Source organism: Ranitomeya variabilis, chromosome 5, assembly GCF_051348905.1.
Source record: "Ranitomeya variabilis isolate aRanVar5 chromosome 5, aRanVar5.hap1, whole genome shotgun sequence".
In the NCBI taxonomy this organism is placed as follows: Eukaryota; Metazoa; Chordata; class Amphibia; order Anura; family Dendrobatidae; genus Ranitomeya; species Ranitomeya variabilis.
Genome location: NC_135236.1, coordinates 130,955,819 through 130,973,804, shown reverse-complemented (window position 1 = coordinate 130,973,804; position 17,986 = coordinate 130,955,819). Strand labels below are relative to the sequence as shown.

General features: G+C 40.5%; 3 protein-coding genes across 3 annotated transcripts in view; 1 reads left to right on the top strand and 2 right to left on the bottom strand.

Moving 5' to 3' along the window:
* LOC143775316 (gonadotropin-releasing hormone II receptor-like) overlaps positions 1-17,289 on the top strand; it is a 112,228-nt gene extending 94,939 nt beyond the window's left edge. The window contains exons 4-5 of the mRNA XM_077263311.1: positions 7,981-8,182; positions 13,579-17,289. Coding sequence (XP_077119426.1) covers positions 7,981-8,182; positions 13,579-13,982 — 606 coding nt within the window. The 3' untranslated portion in view covers positions 13,983-17,289. The remainder of the gene's footprint in view (positions 1-7,980; positions 8,183-13,578) is intronic.
* Positions 1-17,986, bottom strand: part of LOC143773406 (uncharacterized) — a 97,940-nt gene that overhangs the window by 16,533 nt on the left and 63,421 nt on the right. The gene's annotated exons all lie outside the window — the stretch shown is intronic.
* LOC143775317 (acyl-coenzyme A thioesterase THEM4-like) overlaps positions 1-17,986 on the bottom strand; it is a 494,072-nt gene that overhangs the window by 460,881 nt on the left and 15,205 nt on the right. The gene's annotated exons all lie outside the window — the stretch shown is intronic.

Here is a 17,986-nt window from a genome sequence, read left to right as displayed (position 1 = left end):
ATGCAAGGGAAAAATACTTACGTTCTCTGGGCAAGGTCTTAAAAATGCCAGAACGCAATGGTATTTTCTGATCCTTGCTCCTGAACCACTGGGAACACAGCTCTCTTGACGCAGGTCCTTGTTGATGCGGTCCTTCATCGAACGCCAAGTGTTTTGACTTTGGCCACTGGTAAAAAAAAAAATGGTCTGAAAATGGACTTTTGGCTGTGCTCACACAACTGTGTGTGATGAGAGAAACTCCTGGGAGTTTCTTTCATCACACACAGTTGTGTGAGCACGGCCAAGGTCTCTGCTGCTTCACACTGCAGTGCAATACTTACCAAATGCATTTCGGACGTAAGTCGGGGCATTGTCCCAGCCATCCCACATCTCTTTGGCCACCTCATTCCATAGGCGCCGGATCGTGACGTTGTTTGGGTGCAGTGGATCCCGGGTGTCCCACAACGGGACTCGCTCCTGGACCAGGGAGATGAGGAGGTCATTTTTAATTAGGTCATCCTCCCGTTGTGGAACCTAAAAATTAAATAAAGTCATTAAAGTTTAGTGAATTAACATAAGGTAAAAAGATGCTGAGAAATGGCATGAATAGGAAAGTTAACATACAAAAGGATTCCAGAAGAAAAAAGTTAAGAAATAGGAATGGAAAGAAAAGAAGATTCAAGAATATTAGACTGAGGATACAGTAAACAGTCAGCCTTGTATACGTACCCGCTGCCGTCTTTCCACCCGACATTGAGTCCGCTGCTCCTGCCCAGTTTGTGCCGCAGTTGAAGAAGAGCTCTAAAAAAATGAAAAATTCAAATTGTCACATGTGTAGATGTGACAGTGAATACTTACCAATATGACGAGGCAAGTACTCACCTCACTGACATGCTCGACTTCCGACTGCCCAGGACGAAACTCCTCATCAGACGAAGAAGCAGAAGACATTCTGATGCATGCAGAAAGAAAGAAATGCAAGAAATTAGGACATGTAGAGACAGAAAATAGAAAATAAAGGCATTGGCTAGGATATACTCACATTGTTCAGGGTCTTGTTTTCCTCCAAGATGTAGCCTGTCTCGTCTGCTTCAGTGTCTGCTGAGTAGTGACTTGCAAATGTCCACTCCCTCTCTTTATCACCTTGTATATGGGGGGTGGCTTATCAGTGTCTAGACATGTTTTTCTCTATTGAAACGCATGCGTTCACGAACGCAAGCAAACGCATGTGCTTGTAAGCGCATGCGTCCATATAGACAGCAATGCGGTTTTTTTGCCGCAATCATTGCTCAATCGACCACATGCGTTTCCAGGCGGCAAATTGACGCCTCTAAAAATTACTACATGTTGCATTTCCGCGCCAAGTCGCAAACGACGAAACGACGCATGCGTTGTCAAACGCGGCAAAACGCGAAAAATTAAAAATGCATGCGTCCCTAATGTTAAATATAGGAATACAAAATGCATGCGGATATATGCGGTAGAAACGCTGCGGACACAACCGCAAATGTGAAACCAGCCTAATTGTTATGGTTTGCAGGTACCAAATTTAGTTTTAGACCCAGATTTTCACACAAGAAAGTGGGTAAAAATGGCACCAAAATTTGTCCCACAATTTCTACTGAACGTTGCAATACCCCATATGTGGCTGTATAGTACTATGTAGCTATGCAGAGAAACGTGGGAGGAACGGAATGCTTTTTGCCTCATGGAGTACAGATTTGCTAAGAAGAGTTTGTAGACTCCATATTCAGAGCCCTTAATTGCAAGAAGAGCAGAATCCCACCTCAAGTGACCCCATTTTGGAAATCATACCCCTTTGGGAATTTATCTACAAGTGTAGTGCTGATTTTGACTCCATGGGTGTTTTCCAGAAACAAGCAGCAATGAATGTTGTTGTAGTAGTGAGCTGCTGTAGTGATGAGTACGCTGTAGTGACCAGTATGTTTCCGTCAACAGTATGTTATGCCCAGCCCGTGATTCTGGTAGCATGCTCCCGTTAAGTTCGGTGGGTTCTCATCGCTTCAGAAATGTCAAACGTGGATGCTATGTGTGATTTAGGTACAATGTGGGGCTCAGAAGGGACAGGGGCATTTGGATTTTGGGAGCACAGAATTTGCTGAATTTCTTTTGGCGGGTGAGGAACCATTTAGCTTTTCCAGAGCCTTTGTATAGTGTTGAGCGATACCGTCCGATACTTGAAAGTATTGGTATCGGATAGTATCGGCCGATACCCGAAAAGTATCGGACATCGCCGATACCCGATACCAATACAAGTCAATGGGACACCAAGTATCGGAAGGTATCCTGATGGTTCCCAGGGTCTGAAGGAGAGGAAACTCCCCTTCAGGCCCTGGGATCCATATTAATGTGTAAAATAAAGAATACAAATAAAAAATATTGATATACTCACCCTCTGACGCGCCCTGGTTGTAACCGCCAGCCTCCGTTCATAAGAATGAGCGCTTGAAAGTCCTTAGATGATGTCGCGGCCTGTGATTGGTCGCGGAGCGGTCACGTGACCGCCACGCGACCAATCACAAGCCGCGACGTCATCTAAGGTCTTTCAAGCGCTTGAAAGACCTTAGATGACGTCACGGCTTGTGATTGGTCGCGTTGCGGTCACGTGACCGTTCCGCGACCAATCACAGGCCGCGACGTCATCTAAGGACTTTCAAGCGCTCATTCTTATGAACGGAGGCTGGTGGTTACAACCAGGGCGCGTCAGAGGGTGAGTATATAAATATTTTTTATTTTTATTCTTTATTTTACACATTAATATCGATCCCGATACCGATTCCCGATACCACAAAAGTATCGGATCTCGGTATCGGAATTCCGATACTGCAAATATCGGCCGATACCCGATACTTGCGGTATCGGAATGCTCAACACTACCTTTGTACTAACGTGGAAGAGCCCTATATTTCAGTTAACAGATGACAGACCTGAGTGAGGACTTCCTATTTTTGTGGATTGAGTTGAAGCTTTTATTGGGAACATTTTACATAACGTTTGGGATCACATTTATCCGACGCTCTACGCTGAGCACTTACTTTAGGGTTTCCATCTAAATCTCTGAGTGATGTGATTCAGATGAAACCCCTGAGGGATGCATTCACTATAATGAGGCAGCAGATTTACTCTGGACTCTGTTTGAGAAGTTTTTTTTACTGTTTTTTCAGAAGTGCACAAAACTGTGGCCGACAGCACTTTTATGCAATCCTAAAAAGACGGACACCGCCGGATCACAGGTCAGCATCCACAGTGCCTCCATCTGCCTCATTATAGGGAATCTTCCACCAGAGGTTCCGTCTAAATTACGTATTTCAGAGATTTACATGGAAACCCCGATGCAAGCGCTCAGCACAGAGCACAGGATAAATGCAGAATTTTGCGAACTTTGGGAGGCAAAATGAAAAAATGAACAGTAGGTGAAGAATTGGTTTTATTTATTTTTTTACGACGTTACTCGTGCAGTATAAGTGATTAGGCAACTTTAGTCTTCGGGTCGGTGCGATTACAGCGATACCAGATATATATCAGGTTTTTATGTTTGGTTGCTGTCACACACTAAAAGATGCTTTTTATTGTAAAAAATTGTTTTTGCATAAACACATTTTGAGAACTATAATTTTTCCATATTTCGGCAGACAGAGTCATGTTATGGCTTGTTTTTTGCGGCACGAGTTGATATTTTTAATGTTACCGTTTTTGGGCACATGACATTTTTTGATAGCTTTCTATACCGATTTTTAGGAGGCAGAATGAAAAAAAACAGCAATTCAATAATTTCTTTGGGGGGCGGTTATGCCATTCTGTGTGTGGTAAAATTGATAAGGCAGTTTTATTCTTTGGGTCAGTTCGATTACAGCGATACCTCATTTATATTGTTTTCTTATGTTTTGGCGCTTCTACACAATAAAAACTATTTTATAGAAAAAATAAATATTTTTGTATCCCTTTATTATGAGAGCTATAACTTTCTAATTTTGCTGATGGAGCTATATGGCAACTTGTTTTTTGCGGGACAAGATGTCATTTTTAGCGGTAAGTAAGAAAAAAAATCCAGCTCCGGAGTAAAAGTCATCAATTTTATTTCCACATATTTAAAATTCGGAAAAAGCTGCTTGCAAGTAACTGCACAACTATTTCAGAAAGAAAAGCCATAAGTTAGCTGAATGCGTTTCGAGCACGCATGGTGCTCTTTGTCCACAGCAACTGTTGCTGTGGACAAAGAGCACCATGCGTGCTCGAAACGCGTTCAGCTAACTTATGGCTTCTTTTCTGAAATAGTTGTGCAGTTACTTGCAAGCAGCTTTTTCCGAATTTTAAATATGTGGAAATAAAATTGATGACTTTTTCTCCGGAGCTGGATTTTTTTTCTTACTTACTCAGCAGAGGACGTTGGGCGGTGGCGTTTTTCCTTGCTCGAATGTTCCTGTGGACTCTCATGGATTTGCTGATGGGTGTGAGCTGAAGCATAACTTTTCTACTGTTCATTTTTAGCGGTACCATGATTATTTATACCTGTCTTTTTGATAGTGTTTTATTCCACTTTTTGTTTGGTGGTATGATGATAAAGCATTGTTTTTTGCCTTGTTTTTTATTTTTTTTATGGTGTTCAGTAAAGGTGTTAACTAGTGGGACAGTTTTATAGGTTGGGTAGTTGCGGACCCGGCGATACCAAATATATGTACTTTTATTGTTTATATTTTTTTCTTTAAAATATTTATTTGTAGATACAATATCTTTTGATTTTTTATATTTGATTTTTTTTTTATAGTTTTACAATTTAAAAATAGTTTTTTTACTTTAGTTAACTTTTTACTTTGTCCCACGATGGGACAATATGTTTTTGCAGGTTGATCGCTTGTTTAGCATGGGGATGCAGCAGCATCCCTATGCTATACAAAATGTCAGCTATGCACTGACAGATAAAGTTGCTGATCATGCCCTGCGCATGATCACCAACTTTCATTTCAAAACTGCAGAAAAAAGTATATGCACAAAGACAGGATCCCTGTCTTTGTGCATATACTTTTTCCTGTGGTTTTGCTATGTGTTTTGCTTATATGCAGTAGTTGATCCGGATTTATTTTCAGGTGGTGCCCGCTGATACCTATTTACTTGATCAACAACTGTCCTAGCTCTGGTGACCCAGATGTCATCATGACGACATCCAGTCACCATGGCAATGACCGGGACCCCTCGTGACGCTGTGGGTCTCCGATCCAAGGGCAGAGGGACTGTCATCCCTCTGTTTGCTCCCAAAATGCTGTGAATGTGATCGATTTCAAACACAGCATTTAGGGGGTTAAAGTGCTGGGAGCAGTGCGGGTCCGCTCCTGATACCCGGCAACGATCGCGCTCGCACTGCTTGTGTGCACGCACGATCTTCTAGATGTATCCATACCGCACAGATCAATAAGACCCAGGTCACAATGATGTATGGATATGTCTTGGGTGGAAAATAGGCTAAAGGGAATCTGTCACTAGGTTTTTACACCTCTATTTGAGGTCAGCAAAATGTAGGGCACAGACCCTGATTTTAGCGCCATATCACATACTGGGCTGCTTGCTGTAGTTTGATTTGATGCAGATCTCCCAATTCTCTTAATGCTGAGCTCTGTATATCCCGACCCACACCACTGAGTGGCAGCTTTCTGTGTATACAGTGCATCGATAGAAAGCTGCCAATCAGTGGCTGGGGCAAAGTTATACAGAGTTGATGAATATTAAGGAATACATGACAGCAGGTTTACTAATCCTCTAGTGATAAAATCACGGTTTTACTAGCAGGTGATTGTCTAAAACTACAGCAAGCTGCTCAGTAAATGGCACATCCCTGGAATTAGGGTCTCTGTCTGCACATCATATTGCTCTCCGGTTAGGTGGAAAAAAACTGGTTACAGATTCTCTTTATTTAAAAAAGCTGTGATCACTTCAATTAACCAATATCTAATATTGCATATACAGATATAAGAACGGCTTTCAGCACAGAAGATTAATAGCATTTGTAAATAAAGCGATTCCAAAATATCTTACGTAGCAATTCCAAATGATTCAGGACAATAATTGTTCTTAGTGGCACCGAGTCCTTACAGTCCTCCTACAGTCCAAAAATTAAGTTTTTGGTATTAAATATATTATCTAAACCACAGTTAAAAACTATCGGCTTGAACTACTGCAGTTCTTAAAATGTATTAATTATTCAACATGCTTAATGGTTTTAAGCCTCAAGGCATCAGCTGAGAAAATGTAATTTAATTACTTTAAATAAATAGTACAAAAATAACTGAACATTGTAATGCGAGAAAAACTGCATTATAGTTTTCCCCAGAGAGTGAACAGCGAATTGCATAAATTAATTACACGTGCGGCGCCGATTCTTTGGAATGCACTACCTAGGTTAATACAATTAATCCCCAATCCCCACAGTTTTAAGCGTGCACTAAAAACTCATTTGTTCAGATTGGCCTACCGCCTCAACGCATTAACCTAATTATCCCTGTGTGGCCTATTAATAAAAAACAACAACATAATCACGTTCCTCCATCATGTTCTCATACACTTTATGCAGTTAATAGCCTCTGTGTCTGTACTGTTACATACTTAGGCAGTTAACTGGTTCATGCAGCTTTACATGAACACCCGAGCCTTACACTATGGCTGGTCCGAATAACTAAAGCAATTGTTACCATCCACCTCTTGTGTCTCCCCTTTTCCTCATAGATTGTAAGCTTGCGAGCAGGGCCCTCATTCCTCCTGGTATCTGTTTTGAACTGTGATTTCTGTTATGCTGTAATGTCTGTTGTCTGTATAAGTCCCCTCTATAAGTTGTAAAGCGCTGCGGAATATGTTGGCGCTATATAAATAAAATTATTATTATTATTATAAACTGTGCATTCCCACATTGAAGGGGTTGTCTGGTTTAGAACACACATTTTCAATCACTGATTACAGAAGACGGAGTTAGAAAAATAAAGTACCCTGTATAAAATTCTATTCTAGTAAGCAGAGTGTAAAGTGCCTATAAAGAGAATCACATAAAGAGGACTGGTCTGTAAATGAATCATATTGATATACTATTGATGAAAATGGGATCCATGTCAGGGTTATGTTCACAAAGTTCTTTGATCTGGTTTTAGGCAGGGATTCCTCACTAAAATCCACGTTAAAAAATTCAAACCTGCTTGTAAGGAGCTTTTTTATTTTATTGAAATGAGTTAATGTATCTACAGCGGATGTCTCATTTTTATCCTGCTCGAGTTAAAAAAAGCATCATGGTAGATTTTCCAATTATATGTTTTTATGCAGTTTTTGGCAAGGTTTTGAAACACAACAAAAACACACAACATTGATACATCCCAAATTATACTTAAAAAAGTGTCAAAAAACTGTGGAAAATGCAACAAAAAGCTCATCAAGAACTGTGTCCTTACCAAACACGAAAACAAAAACCATGTATTTTATTAAGAAGCGGTTGTTAGACACAGATATTTCAGCCGGAAAAATCCACGTAAAAAACTGAACATACCCTCAATGTTTCATTTCCCTTGAAATAGCACTGCACAGATATTGTTTGACAGGAACTTCCACAGATTATAGATGATTAACGGGGGTCCCAAGAGTGGGACAACCTTTGATAATAAGCGCACTCTTCTAACAAATATGGATTGTCCAAATTTAAGAACTCCCCTAAAAGATTTTCACTTTTTCCTCTATCCTCAACCATTTGTATATGCCTTTACAAACCTTGTGAAACTAACCATCTAAAATGTGAAATATTGAATATATGGAAAATCTTAAAATATGATACATTGAAGATATAAATAAATGTGAAATATCGAAATATGTGAAAAATTGTGAAATATTCTTTATAAGTGCATTTGTTTTGAATCAAATAATATTGAAAAATCAAGCATTTTGTTAACTGATTTGCTGTTTTTCAGATGTAACAGATTTTGTATTCATCATGGTTTATTGTTGTCTCCTTAGCTGTTTCTCTTTCAACTGCAAACTGTTCCCGGAGCCAACTTTACACAGTGTGCCACACATGGGAGCTTTGCACACCGCTGGCAGGAAACAGCATACAACATGTTCACATTTTGCACCCTATTTATCACACCCCTGGGTGTCATGATTGTTTGTTACACCCGTATTCTTTGGGAAATTGGAAAGCAGATGAAACATAAAAAAGGTGAGACTCATTATTTCTTCGGGAAACCTCCCAACCACCACTAGTCTTTCTTCGCTAAATTATCTCCTAATTGAAATTTTTGGGTCCCATGGAAGTTTGAAGGTCCAACTAAATAATATTCTCATGCAAAGATTATTATGATCCTTTCAGAAGGAAATAACACTACTCACCTTCTCCTGCATGAGACAGAAGAGATATATGGACACAAGGGGTCATGTGGTAACACTTGAACCTGGACTCCTTTTTCTTAAAAGAAAACCAGCATTGTAAATGGCACATGTTAAATGGCAGTCATGTCCCTAATTCTGACTGAGGCGCAGGAGTTTCCAGTTAGAAATCTACACAAATTATTAGCTATGTATAAAAGTCAGTATTATACAGAAAGGGGGCAACATTGTAAAGATCAAAATAAACTCTCAATTATGGTTTTGAGCATTGAAATTGTGGATAGAAAGGCCTGCGGTTTGTTTCCCCCTCTACAACCTTTCAAGAACTTTTGGGCCAGTTCTTCACCACTTGCTTACTAATAATGCAATTACAATGCAATCACTTTGGAGAGAGGGGTCCTGTGCAGGTTCTTGCCACCCAGTCCAGATGCCACACAAGATTAAAAGTTTGACTGCTGAGCAGCTATGGGCACATTGAAAATTGGCTCTTCCCCTGGAAATATGGAGTGCTTCACACCTCTCCAGTCTGTCTGAGTTCTTCAATAGACTTGGGAAGAAGCAGTAGTCTGAGTCTAGCAAGCCCTCAGTTAATTAATAATTAACAGAGTGTAATTTGATTAGCTTGACCCTGACATTATGTTTGACTTTTCTCAATGAGAGTCTCTTTTAATATGGAAATATCCTCTTCAGAGAGGACAAAAAACTCTAATAACACCTAATGGGGATAGCAATTCTAAAAGTCAATATTGAACCTTTAAAGGGAATCTGTCACCCCAAAATTCGCTTATAAGCTAAGGCCACCGGCATCAGGGGCTTATCTACAGCATTCTGTAATGCTGTAGATATCTTTCAGGTTACATCAGGAGTTAAGAAAAACAAATTAAATTATACTCACCCAGGGACGGTCCCGGTTCGGGTCATATGAGTGTCGCCGTCCAGGTCCGGCACCTCCTATCTTCATACGATGATGTCCTCTTCTTTTCTCCCTGCCATGGCTCCTGCGCAGGCGTACTTTATCTGCCCTGTTGAGGGCAGAGCAAAGTACTGCAGTGCGTACTACAAATGTAGTGTTAGGTTTGGCTTTTATCTTTAGTTCTGTTGCAAAGCTTGTTAAATATTGATTTTTAATATTACTACCCCCAATCAGTGGGACTACAGTTCTAGTCCTCTTCCTCTCTGAAGAAGATATTTGCATATTTAAATTTCCAGAACAGCACGGCATGGCCTAAAAGTCTGCTTACACTGGCTGCTGTCAGAGGCCTCTCAACTAGCCATGTCAGACGTCCTGCTTTGCACTGATCAGGGCAAATACTCTGAAACACGTATTTGCAAATGGATTTTCTGGTTTGGCTTATTATTCTAAGTCATTTGGCAAGGCTCAATAAAGGGTCAATTTTTACTTTCATGATTGCTATTCCCAACATGGCACTACAGTTCTAGTCCTTATCCTCTCCGAATAGGCAATTTGTATATATAAATTCCCAGAAGAGCATTTCATGGCCTATTTGTCTCCTTATGCCGAGTTGGCACTCTCCACCAGTAGAAACATTCCTCCTCTTAGACTGCGGTCACACGTTGCAATCACGGCGCTGGAGCGATGCCGAAGTCCCCGGGTAACCAGGGTAAACATCGGGTAACTAAGCGCAGGGCCGCGCTTAGTAACCCGATGTTTACCCTGGTTACCAGCGTAAACGTAAAAAAACAAACAGTACATACTCACCCGTCGGTGTCCTTCAGGTCCCTTGCCGTCTGCTTCCTGCTCTGAGTGCAGCCGTACAGTGAGAGCAGAGCGCAGCACCGCTGTGATCTGCTCTCACTTTCCGGCCGGCACTCAGAGCAGGAAGCAGACGGCAAGGGACCTGAAGGACACCGACGGGTGAGTATGTACGGTTTGTTTTTTTACGTTTACGCTTGTAACCAGGGTAAACATCGGGTTACTAAGCGTGGCCCTGCGCTTAGTAACCCGATGTTTACCCTGGTTACAAGCGAAGACATCGCTGGATCGCTGTCACACACAACGATCCAGCGATGTCAGCGGGTGATCAAGCGACGAAAGAAAGTTCCAAACGATCTGCTACGACGTACGATTCTCAGCAGGGTGTCTGATCGCAGTAGCGTGTCAGACACAGCGATATCGTAACGATATCGCTAGAACGTCACGAATCGTAACGTCGTAGCGATGGAAATTTCAATGTGTGACGGTACCCTTAGACACTCTTTCATTACAGTATGTCTATATGTACAGGGAGCATAAGCAAACAAATTGAAATACAAAATATTTCATGAAAGTTTTATTGCAGCAGTACTAAAAACTGAGATGGTACTGTTTTGGATTATAGACATGAAAATCCTCTCTTCTTAACCCGCTCGTTTCCGTGGCTCATCAGGGTGGCCGTGTTGGCATCAGGCTGCTAATTGGCCATGTGACATCGCTTTAATGTCATGCTCAGAAGATGCCTGCAAACCTCATGTGTTTTAAACTAAATGACAAGAGAGATAATGGATTCTAATAAAGTGTCTTCTTCTCTCCGGAGCTTTGGATGCATAGAAATGCATTTCCGATCTGTAGAGTAAAGCCAAGTCAAGGGTCACATGCAGACGACGATTACATTTTCATGCAGTGCAATTCTGAAGCTTTGGGGGTTAAGAGAAGCACACGGCTAAGTAATCCTAAACAAGCCATTTCTCTGACAGTTCTTCTTCAGTTCAGAACTGCAGCTTTTAGCTGTCAATAAATAATGAGAGTGATTCCACTGGGGCAGTGATATATGACAGGACTGAGAGCCAGATAGTATCATTACATGTTTTTATGTTCTATTTTGCTCTTTAAATATTTGAATTAGGGGTTACTTTAGCTGAATTATTTTGATTTGGGCAATTTGTATTAAAAACTTAACTAGCTTTGCTCCAAGAATGTCCTACTGGACAAGCCACCACCCCCAGCCTAGACATACCAGGGTTTTCCCAAAATTGCAAGTTATCCCTTGCACAGGGCTCCACAACCATGAGAATGCATGCTCGACCTTTTGTTGTCTATGGGACTACCAGAGAACACAGAACACAGCACTCAGCTATTTTAGGTAGTCCGCTTGACAATGAAAGAGCAGAAGCTGAACATGTGCACCTCTACTCTGTTTTAGGGCTTTACAGAACACCATTTTTGGATTTCTAGAGCCCCATTCTCCAGTATTTCAGTAGCCAGCAAAAAACTAACAATTCTTGATAATCTCTGGACGGCCGAGCTGAGCAGAAAATATATAGGTTTGAGGAAATACTCATTATAATTTAGAAAAGCTGCAACGTATTGATTGAGATGGCCCACTAGACCCCTAATTCCAAATGGGTAACGTGTTTCAATGAATGAAATATAAAGTACTGTATACCTAATCCTCTACTCCAAAACTGTCCATCAATCTGCTCCTCTCCTAATGACCTCAATCGGTCATCAAATAGAGAAACATTTTCGACATGGCAACTTCCTTCAATGAGTGAAAAAGTCCTCCCAGATAATCAAAATCTAGCACTTGTCACATCTACTACACAAACAAGAGGCTGTGGAGCGTATTATTTTTGTAGTGTATGGTGGCAGGATTATATTTTAGCATTGTTAATTAGGCAGCTGTATAGAAGTGTTATTTGGCACTGTCTCTCCCAATTCAGGATAATGTGGTATAGTTATTTGTAGACTCATCCATGTAAGATGATCCATTTGTGGCCAACATGAGAAGATACCATAGATCACATTGTGTGCTGGCTCTGCCTTACTGCTCTATTATTTTTTTCACTCTCATTTGTACTTTTCAATGTGGATTAAAAGAAAAATGCTGGAATCAGCAGAATGAAGAAAGAATCCAAAATATGTTGGGTTACAGAAAAAAGCAAACTTGTATTTTATGGAACCCTTCATCCAAATCTGCCAGTTACTAAAGGGGCTGTACAGCCCAGTACAGATTTTTTAGCAAGCACTGAAATGAAAAGTCTGTAATCACGCTATGTGACTGCAGATTGACGAGTCATGACAGTGTGCAATGTCATGTGACCACAAGTATGCGATTTGCAAATTTTGGTCACATACCGACAAGACTCATAAAGCCCCTTTCAATAGAATAAATTGAGAGAAGCAGGATGAGACTAGTCGGCATGTGACTGCAGGTATGCAAATCTCATCCTTGTAGTCACGTGACGGTCCACACACACACACAGGAACTACTGGGAAATCATGGCAATGTGCACATTGCAGTCATAGAGTGACTACAGACTATTCAATTCAGATAGGGAGACGGGACATTTTAAAGCCTAATATAAGTAATCTGCTAATCACATTGTGAGGTTCTCTACTGAAACTAAATATTTTATTTTTATAAGTTTAAAACGCTTATTGACAAAAAAGCATATACGTTAAAAACAAAAACTGTTTTCTCTAAAAAGTGTTTCTAAAAGTGTTAAACAAAAGTAGACATACAGTATATGGTATTAATGCAATGATTACAAGGTATGTAATAAAGGTAACACATTGATTAAACTTATTATGGCAACTGGTATATAAAAAATATTTGGTGCCATTATGAAATACAACTCTTACTGCAAAAACAGAAACGTTACCCCTTAGACCCCACTCCAGAGCCTCTCACCTAGCCAAATCAGTTCTCATGCTTCGCACTGACGAGGGCCAACAGCCCGAAACACCGTGTCTGCGAATTGAGATACTGATCATATTGCACGACTCGTTAAAGGGTTGATTGTGACTTGTAGGATCGCTACTTCCAATAGGTGGCGCTATAGAGTTAAGTCCTCTTTTTTTCAGCAGAGGCAATTTGCATATGCAAAAACAAAAAAATCCCTAAAAACCTAAACAGCTACATTAACACTGACACAAAAATACAAAAGTTATAGCTTGCTGAATGCAGTGATGCATGAAGTAAAAGATTCCTGTTGTCTTTTAGCCAAAATAGCCTTAATACTTAAAGGGTCATAGATATTTTCATCTAAATAATAACTAATCACTACAATATTTTCTTCCATTTTGCCATCTGCTGTTATATTTTCAATGCAGTGTGGACATAATTCTTGTTTAAGCACCTGTTAGCTGTTCTGTTCATCATTCAAAACATGGTGGGATTTCAATATCTTGGAATATTGGTTAAATGTATTTGTTTGAAGCGGAGTCTCTATGGATGAATTAGTGAGTGACCTGCAAACACTTCATAATTAATGTGTTTTTATTCACAGAGCTCGCAAGAAGTAAAAATGACCTAATCTCCAAAGCACGTCTGAAAACACTAAAGATGACATTATTGATTGTGGTCTCCTTCATGGTCTGCTGGACTCCTTACTATCTATTAGGAATATGGTACTGGTTCCAGCCAGAAATGATCCACTTAACCCCTGAATACATTCATCATAGCTTGTTCCTTTTTGGCCTTCTTCACACATGCACAGATCCTGTTGTATATGGATTGTACACCCCATCCTTCAAAGAAGATGTACGCAATTGGCTGAGAAGGGTGGGTGGTCTGCTGTCGAGAAGGGCAAAGAACAGCAAGCAGCTAGCAGACTCTGAGATGACCATCAAAGACTTCTCCTCTATGGATGGACCAACATCTGCTGGAACAACCCTGCAGTCGATATTTTGAAGGCTACCTTGCTGTCTCTAAAGATGTTCATATACAACATTAAATCCAGCAGATAACGCAGAGTCGGTAGCCGATGGGTAACTTAAAGATGTTTTGTTCTCCGAAATGTAAAAGCCCCCTGTATCTCCTACATATCTCATGCATATACCATTTTTGCATCTCTCTTTAATAGAAATGTGCTTGAAATGCACCCATACCAGAAAGAACCATCTGTGGAGAGCTGCAATTTGGGTTATTATTCGACATTCTCTCTGAGACTCCTATTAGTGTAATTACTGGAAGCCATTTAAATAGTTCTGATGCAGAACATTTTTCTAGAAGTGCTTCTATATATACCTCTGACCTTTCAAGTGTTCCCTTCAACTTTTATTCATACTATTGGTACATATAAGAATACCTTTGCTTTGTTCTTTCAGTACATAAAAAGAAAACTTGCCGCACGCTATGAAATACCACAAACAGGTTTGATTAAACTGAACTGTGCGTAACATTATGCCCAAACTATATTGTAAAGAAATAAAGTAAAATAATAAATGCACACCACAACAGTCAGTGAAACAACAACTTCAAACCAATCAAAATGATGTATAACAACACATACACTACAAATGCACAACCATGGGAATGATATTTCATCCTGGTGATCTTATCTACTGACTACATGATTAATTTAAAGGGAACCTGTCATGTCTAAAACACCATTTAGCTATGGATATATGGTTAATTTGCAGGTACTGTCAATAGCATTAAAATAATGCCTGGCTGAGAAGAGCGGCTACAGGGAGAAAATTAACTTCTATCCTCCCTGCAGCCATGTACTTCTAATCATCGGGGCAGGGAGAGGTGATATATAATAAAAAGAACCTGGCACTCAACTTAGAAATAATAATAATAATAATAATTTTATTTACATAGCGCCAACATATTCCATAGCGCTTTACAAATTATAGAGGGAATTTCTAAAGACAATAGATATTTCAGCCTAACAAAAACAGAATTCAAAATAAATACCAAGAGGAGTGAGGGCCCTGCTCGCAAGCTTACAATCTATAGGAATAATATGCAAGTGATTTATTCAATCCCAGGCACTGGTAGGATAAGGTACGGCAAAACATTTGGGTCACATAAGACGACCTTCATCAGTTACTGTGGGAATACATGATAATGAAAAATATAACACTCAAAAGAAAGGGAGAAATAAGTAAAATAATGCAAATAAAGTATATATAAATATTTCATGGCGACATAGTGAAAATAGAAGTATACATAAAAAAGAAGACAGATCAAGGCACAGTCAAGGTTAATGATAGACACTGTGAGGCATGACATATCGTACTTAGAGTTATAGTGGAGTAAACAGCTACAACCAGCAGGGTGAATGATATTGTCGAAGTTATACCTAAAATATAATGAAGATAGGTGCATGTGATGAACAGGTAGCTACAGGTCACGAGCGCGGTACAGAAAGGGTTAAAGACATACCCGTAGGTGATCAATCTGAAGCAAGTTCAATCTGGGAAAAAAGCTTTTACGGATGCAGCCCATTAAATTTTTGCCCATTACTCAAAGCAAAATTGTTCCAGCTCCTTCAAGCTAGATGGTTTCCTCTGGTGAACAGCAATCTTGAATTCTGACTACAGATTCCTAATTGGATTTAAAAAGTTGTCCACTACTTGGACAACTTCTTCTAATACCCCTAGCTTGGCCCCGACAAAATAATAAAGCCTATACTCACCTCCCAAGCCTTCACGGTCCTAAGGCTCCTGTGCTGTTGTTGTGACACGTGACTCCAGTGCCCATTCAGCGCTGACATCACTGTCCCCGCCTTCGGACAAATTGAACATGATGTGAGAGATCAACTGAAGCTCGGACTTCCTTTTCATTTTCAGTTTGTCTGAAGGTTGGGACAGTGATGTCGTTGCTGACTTGGCATTGGAGTCACATGTAATAACACCACATGTGAGCCCTGGAGAGAGCGAGTGCCATCACCCACGGGAACAGCACTGGCACAGGAGGTGAGTATAGGCTTTATTATTTTATCAGGGACAAACATTTTGATCAAGAAGGGGTTGTCCTAGTAGTCAACAGCCCCTTTAAGGTCTGGGCTTTGACTAGGCCACTAAAAACATTTACACATTTCCTCTCTAACAAATTGAGTGTTGCTTTAGCAGTATGCTTTGGGTCATTGTTTTGTTGAAAGATGTACCTCCATCCCAGTCTCAAATCACTGACAGACTGAAAAAGATTTTGCTCAAGAATATCCCTGTATTTCACACCATTCATTTCCCCTCAACTCAGACCATTTTCCCTGTCCCTACTGCCAAAAAACATCCCTACACCATGAGGTTGCCTCCACCAGGTTTCACTGTGGGGATGGTGTTCTTCGAGTGATGAGCTGTGTTGGTTTGGCGCTAGACATAATGTTTACCTTGGTGACCAAAAAGTTCAATTTTGGTATCATCTGATCTGGGGGAGTCTCCCACATGTCTTTTTGCACAGTCAAAATGAGGCATACAATTTTAGTGTGCAAGTAAAAGTTTTTTTATGCCCACTCTTCCATATATGCCATTTCTAGGGAGTGTATGGCTTATTGTGGCCATATGGATAGATACTCCTCTTCTAGGCAACTATGTAGCTTCTTCAGTGTTAGCTTAATGTCCTTCTTCCCCTGGCTGAGGGTTTTGATGGGCCGTTTTCTCTTGGCAGGTTTTTTGTGATACCATGTTCTTTCCATGTGATGATAATGAATTTGATGGTACTCCGTGGATTCATCAGAGATTTGGATATTTTTTTATAACCCAGCCCTGACTCAACAACAACTTTGTCCCTGACTTGTTTGGAGATCTCCTTGGTCTTCATGATGTTGTTTGGTTAGTGGTGCCTCTTGCTTAATGGTGTTGCAGCCTCTGTGGTCTTTCAAAAAAGGTAAAGTGCATATAATGACAGACCATGTGGCACTTTTCGATTTTTAGTTATTTGATCCCAGAAATGTAATTTATGCCAGTATTTTTCTCATTTCACTTCACCAACTTAGACTATTTAGTGCTGATGCATCACACACAAATCAGATTACAAAAATATTTACACACAGGTTGTAATGTAACAAAATAGTTAAAAAGCCAAGGGGGTTAATAATATTGCAAGCCACTGTAAATAAAATAAAGCTGGACCAGCCTGGTATCATTATAATAGTACCGCCCTGAAGAATCTTTTCATCTGGTCATTTTTACCGAACAATGAATGCAGTAAAAACAAAACTCAAATAACTATTGCAGCATTGGGAAATAAATGGTGTCATTCAAAACTACATCTTGTCCTATAAAATATAAGCTTTCATACAGCTATGTTGATGGAAAAATTCAAAAGGTATGGCTGTTAGAAAAAGGGAAAGAAAAATTGGAAGCGCAAAAAACTAAAATTACTGTGAAGGAAAGCAGTTGATGGGGTTTTCCATTTTTAACTAAATACATTAAATGAGTTTTCCATTCAGAATTAACCCCTTCCCGACATGTGACGGTATAGTACGTCACATGTCGGGACCCCCGCTTTGATGTGCGCTCCGGCGGTGAGCGCACATCAAAGCCGGGACATGTCAGCTGTTTTGAACAGCTGACATGTGCCCGCAATAGGCGCGAGCAGAATCGCGATCTGCGCGCGCCTATTAACTAGTTAAATGCCGCTGTCAAACGCAGACAGCGGCATTTAACTACCGCATCCGGCCGTGCGGCCGGATATGAGCGCATCGCCGACCCCCGTCACATGATCGGGGGTCGGCGATGCTCCTCCATTGTAACCATAGAGGTCCTTGAGACCTCTATGGTTACTGATTGCCGGTGGCTGTGAGCGCCCCCCTGTGGTCGGCGCTCACAGCACACCTGCAAATCTGCTGTGTAGCAGCGATCTTATGATCACTGCTGCATAGCAGAGCCGATCGGGCTGTGCCTGCTTCTAGCCTCCCATGGAGGCTATAGAAGCATGGCAAAAGTTAAAAAAAAAAAAGTTTT